Raw genomic sequence first — 6,000 nt, forward strand, 5'->3', positions numbered from 1 at the left:
ATGCAGAAATGACAAACAGCAGCAAACACACGGGTTACAGAGATGGGATTATTTATGATGCATAATAAATAAATGGCAGAGGAATGAAATGTATATTTAGTATCCGACCACAGAAATAAAAAAACTTCCAGAAATTATAGATAACTGAGGATCAAGTGAAAATGAGATGGTAAAAGAGACGATTCCAGACAAAATACCATAAGGTACGTTTTCAATGCTGAAAATCACTCTGCAGATAATATCTGCTCTGGTTAGCATCCTGCAAAAATTCTGTAAAGTCTGGAATTGTTCCTGCCGATTAGAGTATCAAATATGACCTCTCTATTTAATTTAAGAAAGTATGTTGAGAGAATACAAGGAACAACCAAGCTTTTCGCAGAAAATGTTAGCAAGGGAAATGCTGGAATTTCCCAAAAAGGAGATGATACAAGATCCTGAGAAGGTAGCATATTTAAACAGTACAGTACAGCACAGAACTAGGCCCTTCAGGCCACAATGTATGTGCTGAACATGCTAAATTCAACTAATACCCCTGCCTGCATGATCCATATCCCTCCATACCCATGTACTTATCTAAAAGCCTCCTAAACCCCCCAATCCTATCTACTTCCACCACCACCCCTGGCAGCGCATTCCACGCACCAACTAACTTCTGTTTAAAGAAAACTTATCCCGCACATTTCCTTTAAACTTTGCCCCTCTCACCTTAAAGCCATGCCCTCTAGTCTTTCACATTTCTACATTGGGGAAAGGTTTCTAATTGCTGACTCTATCTATGCCTCTCATAATTTTATATACTTCCAGCAAGTCCCTCAGATCAATTGATTACGAGTCAATTTGGGTTTAGGTAAAGAATATCAAATTTGACTGATCTTTTGGAAGGCTTTGAAAGATCTTCGTGGGCCGAATGGCCTACTGCTGCACCTATTTTTCTATGCTTTCTGTGAAACAAATGCTTTGGCTCACCATGTCCATGCAGTACTTATCAATATCAACACCGTACAATTGCCTTCTCTGCCTTGGCAATTCATGTTTGTTGGCACCACCTCCTCAAATACCACTTTCCAGCTTAATTTTAACTCCCCTTCCCATTCCCTTAATGAACATTCTGTCCATTGCAAGCAATTGAAAGGCCAGAGAGGCTGCGTGATAAATGTTTTGATATTTAATTCAAATCAGAGTAAGATGAGAGCCAATTTAGAAAATTCCCCTACCAATGCAGTATCATTTTGAGTCTTGTACCAAAAAAAGGGGAGATCTTTTAAAACGGAGAGATTTGTTCGATTAAAATTGTAAATTGTTCCTAGTGTGTAAGATAGTGCTAGTGTATGGGGTCATCGCAGGTCGGACTTGGTGGTCCACGTTCTATCTTTAACGTCTAAGGTAGACTGCTTTAAAGTCCAATTTGTTTCAGACAACTCTCAAAGAGATAACTTCGGTAACAGTTTTCAATGCAGATCAAAAGTCTGCAAGAAAACAATGTTTCCAACACAGCCCTTCAATGCCATATACAGATGACAACGTAGTGAAAGAGACAACTTGTAACCATGGCTGAGGGCCTGATAGGAGTGCTTTGATTTCATATTGCTGATGGCCACTATTTCAAAGTTTATTTTTGCTTTCTCTTTTGACTGGGCAGTTTTGCACTAAAGGTTTGTTGTGTTCCCACCACACTTCAATCCGTTGGTAATTAAAATAGACGGCGGCAAATGCTGGACATAAGAAGACGTAAGAAGAACCGGAGCTCTTACCTTCCGGCCCTCAATGTCACTGCAAAAAGGGTGAATGTTGCTGGGAGAATGACAACAGTTCACGGGACGACCGGATGGAGGTGACGGCTGCAACAGGCCTTTATGGCCAGTTGCAGCTGGGACTTTGAAAATGGAGCCAAAACCTGGTGACTCTTGCATATGGACTCAGTGGGCTGTTTCTATGCAATCTGTACTTAACTGGGGATTTTACTTATGTGTGGCAATAACCTTACTGAACTGGGTGCCAAAAAAGAATTTCACTCCAACTTGGTACATGTGATAATAAAGAACCATTGAACCAATGATAGACAAGATGATTCAAGGACAATAATTATCAATGGCTGATCACTATTTATCCCTTTCCAATTTGTCTAGGTTCAAACGAGGAGAGCGACAGTTGTCCACCATAGATTCTTCCATGTTTAACTAAAATTCACTTATGTTCACCTAATGGCACAGTTGTTCTGAGATTTGGACTTCATGGGCAAGACCATCAGACACAGGAGCAGAATTAGGTGATTTCGCCCATTCGATTACGGCTGATCTATTTTTCCCCTCTCAGCCCCATTCTGCTGCCTCCTCCCAGTAAACTTTTACTAAACCCACTTCCTAATCAAGAACCTGGTAATCTCTACTTTTTCCAATGACATGGCTTCCACAGCCGTCTGTGGCAATGAATTCCACAAATTCACCGCCTTCTGGCTGAAGATATTCTTCCCATCTCCTTTTTAAAGCAAGGACGGTTAAACCATTGGCCCTGTCAATGAGCCCACAACCAGTATTCAAGTTTTAAAAACAATGCTTTACACACCAATTGATTTCACCAAGGAAGGTTATCATGGGAGTTACACAAACTCCGTATTTCACAAACTCTGTATTACATCGTTGATGTCTTACATCATCTTCAATTACACCAAATTAAACTGACTGTCAGCCAAGAATTAAATACCAGTTTAAGTTGTCCCACAGGATCTGCATAAGAGTTTATTAGTATGACCGAATCTGCCAGTAATTTTACAATATATTCTCCAGAATCCATTTCAAATTTAATCTGCACAAATTTCAGAGGGCAGACAAACAACACTTTCATCTAACAATTTCAAGTTTTCTTTAGGTGAATTTTGTAATGCAATCTAAGAAACAGAATTTAAGGTTAAGATACAAGGGAAATAAATTGTCTCACATTCTTATCAGTACAATTACTGTTCATCATATTCTGTCAAAACTTGAATACATTAAAGTACAGTTAACAGTCTGGAATCTATCAACATACTTATTTCCAAATGGAGAATACATCACATGCAAAATGTTAAGCAAGCATTATCACAAGTTGTAAAGGAATTAATATAATTCAAAAACAACTTTCGCTGGAAAGAACACAATGCAGGCAGTGTAGGAAAGAGCTGCAGATGCTGTTTTAAATCGAAGGTAGACACAAAATGCTGGAGTAACTCAGCGGGACAGGCAGCATATCTGGAGAGAAGGAATGGGTGACGTGTCGAGACCCTTTCTCAGACTCACCGAAACGTCACCCATTCCTTCTCTCCAGAGATGCTGCCTGTCCTGCTGAGTTACTTCAGCATTTTGTGTTTACAAAGCAGGGAGTGTCAGGTTGAGAGCATGTTGGGAAGCATGTCACGGTGGTAATGGGAATCTGAAACTCATTGAGACTTGTTCGTTCACCAGTCAGCTTTCTTATTTTAACACAACACTTGGGAACCGTCTTGAAAATATGTGGCTGTTTCTTCATTGTCATTACATCAAAATCCTAGATGCCCGGACCAACAGCACCTTTGGAGTGCCTCCATCAGAAGGGGGCTGTAGGGAATGAGGGAGCAGGGGAGAGTGAAGGAAAGATGTGGGAGAGGGTGCGTGGTGTGGAAGAGGAGGGAGGATGTGTGAGGGAGGGGGGCAGTAGATGAGGTGGTTGCAGGATAAGGAGTAGGAGGGGATGAGGGGGAGGAAAGAGTGGGCATGATGGAGGGGAGTAACAGGGAGGGGGTGAGAGGATGGGAAGGGGAGGGATGAGAATGGAGGCAGTGGGGGGGGGGGGGTGGAGGGAGGGGATGAGGAGGAAAGGCAATATGGGAGAGTGCAAGTGGTGTGGAAGGGGATGTGGGTGTGGGAGGAGGACAGGTGATGGGGAGGATGGAGGATGAGGGGCAGAGGGGATGAGGGGGGAGAAAAGAGAGGGCATGATGAAGGGGAATTACACAGTGGGGCGATGAAAGAATGCGGGGAAGCGATGGATGGGGGGGTGAGGAGAAGGGGGGGTGAGGAATGAGGGGGATGGGGGGGGGATGGGGAGGGAGGATGAGGACTGAGGTGGGGATGTGGATGGAGGGGTGATGGGGAGAGAGGAGGGGGATGGGTGGGAGAGGGGGGGTGAGGGGAGGGAGGATGGGGGTTGGGGAGGATGGGGGATCAGGAGGGAGGTGGGGAGAGAGGAGGGAGGGGGTGAGGGAGAAGGGGGGGGGGAGGGAGAAGGGGAGAGAGAGAGGGGGGGTGGGGAGGGAGAGGGGGGGGGTGGGAGGGAGGGAGGAGGGGGAGGAGGGGGGAGGGGAGGTGGAGGGGATGAGGGGACGGAGGGAGGGATGAGGGAGGGAGAGGAGGGAGGGAGTGAGGGGGGGGGGGGGAATGAGAAGGGGTAATGAAGGATGGAGGGAGGAAGAGAGGGAGTGATGGAGAGGTAATTAAGGAGTAAACCCGCCCCAACGGGAGGTCGGCTCATAAAGGATGGGGCGGGCTCCGTCGCCCCTCTCCCTCCGAATCTGGCCGCCCAGCCCCCTCCTTCTACACAGAGCACGGTGCACGGTGCACGGTGCGGCTACGGGGGGCCGCGCTCACCTCGGTGTGCAGCAACGGGCCGCAGCCCGCCTCCTTGTCCAGCTCCTCCCGGTGACGCTCCGCCATCTTCAGCCGCCGCGCTGCATTGTGGGCCGCGGGGAGGCTCCGGCCGCCGCACTCCAGGCGCGACCAGTCCATCCCCGAGTCCCGGCAACATCGATCCACGCCGGCACGCACAGTCGATCCCCGCCAGCTCGATCGGCTGCGTTGCCAGGTTTGACGCCTTCATGTGGGAAGGGGGCAGAGAAGATTCACGAGGATGTTGCCAGGACTCGAGGGCGTGAGCTTATGGGGAGAGGTTGGGCAGGCTGGAACTTTGTTCCTTGGAGCGCAGGAGGATGATGGGGGTGATCTGATAGAGGAAAAAACAGGGTGAATAATGCACAGTCTTATACCCAGGGTAGGGCAATCTAGAACAAGGAGACATGGGATAAGGTGAGAGGGTAATGGGTATTTGGAGTGATGCTTCAATGGTTCTTTATTATCACGTGTGCAGACATTTAGTGAAATAATTTTGTTTCCATCCAGTTCAATAAAGTATTGGTGCTATAGGGGGTAACTGAGGCCGGTACTGAATACACGTGTACAGGTACATGGATCGGGAAGGTGTAGAGGGATATGGCCCAATTGTGGGTGAATCGGACTAGATTAGACGGGGCATTTTGGTCAGCATGGACGAGTTAGGCTGAAGGGCCTGTTTAAGTGCAATATTTTGCTTTTGGTGTAATGATTTCCAAATGCGTACCTGTTTTGATTCTATCGTTCATATATCAGTGAATTGTTAAATTATCACGAGCCATAGGTCACGATATTGAAGACCAGGAACAAGCTAAACAAGTCCTGTAGCCGGCATCAGAATACAGAGTAATACTGCTTGTAAACAGGCCTTACAGCCCATCAAGTCTGCACTGACCTCGCACCCTTACACTCGACCTATTTTATTCTGCCAACCTTCCCCTTGCCAACGCCCTCACAAAAGAGGCATTAAAGACTCTTTTGGATGGGCACATTTATATGCAGGGCATGGATCATGTGTAGGCAGAGGACATTAATTTTACTTGGCATCATGTTTGGCACAAACATTGTGGGCAAAAGAGCCTATTCCGCTGATGTACTGTTCTATGACACAAAGTACTGGAGTAACTCGGCGGGTCAGGTAACTTCTCTAGAGAACATTGCAGGTAACATTTCGGGTCAAGATCCTTCTTCAGACTTCTAACGGGTGAATGGTGGAATCTTGGGGGAGTTGATGGGAATGTGGGAGAATAAAATAAGTGAGATTAATTAGGATTAGTGTAAATGTGTGTGTGAGGTCAGCACGGACTCAATAGGCCGAAGGAGATGCTGGAATCCTGAGCAAAGCACAAAGTGCTGGGGGAACTCAGCGGGTCAGACAATATCT

General features: G+C 46.5%; 1 protein-coding gene across 1 annotated transcript in view; it reads right to left on the reverse strand.

The window, feature by feature from the left end:
- zdhhc17 (zinc finger DHHC-type palmitoyltransferase 17) overlaps positions 1–4,751 on the reverse strand; it is a 75,483-nt gene extending 70,732 nt beyond the window's left edge. Inside the window, exon 1 of the mRNA XM_055650564.1 lies at positions 4,599–4,751. Within this exon, the coding sequence (XP_055506539.1) occupies positions 4,599–4,736 (138 nt within the window). The 5' untranslated portion in view covers positions 4,737–4,751. The remainder of the gene's footprint in view (positions 1–4,598) is intronic.
- Between the last annotated feature and the right edge of the window lie 1,249 nt (positions 4,752–6,000).

This window comes from Leucoraja erinacea, chromosome 19 (genome assembly GCF_028641065.1).
Source record: "Leucoraja erinacea ecotype New England chromosome 19, Leri_hhj_1, whole genome shotgun sequence".
NCBI lineage: Eukaryota > Metazoa > Chordata > Chondrichthyes > Rajiformes > Rajidae > Leucoraja > Leucoraja erinaceus.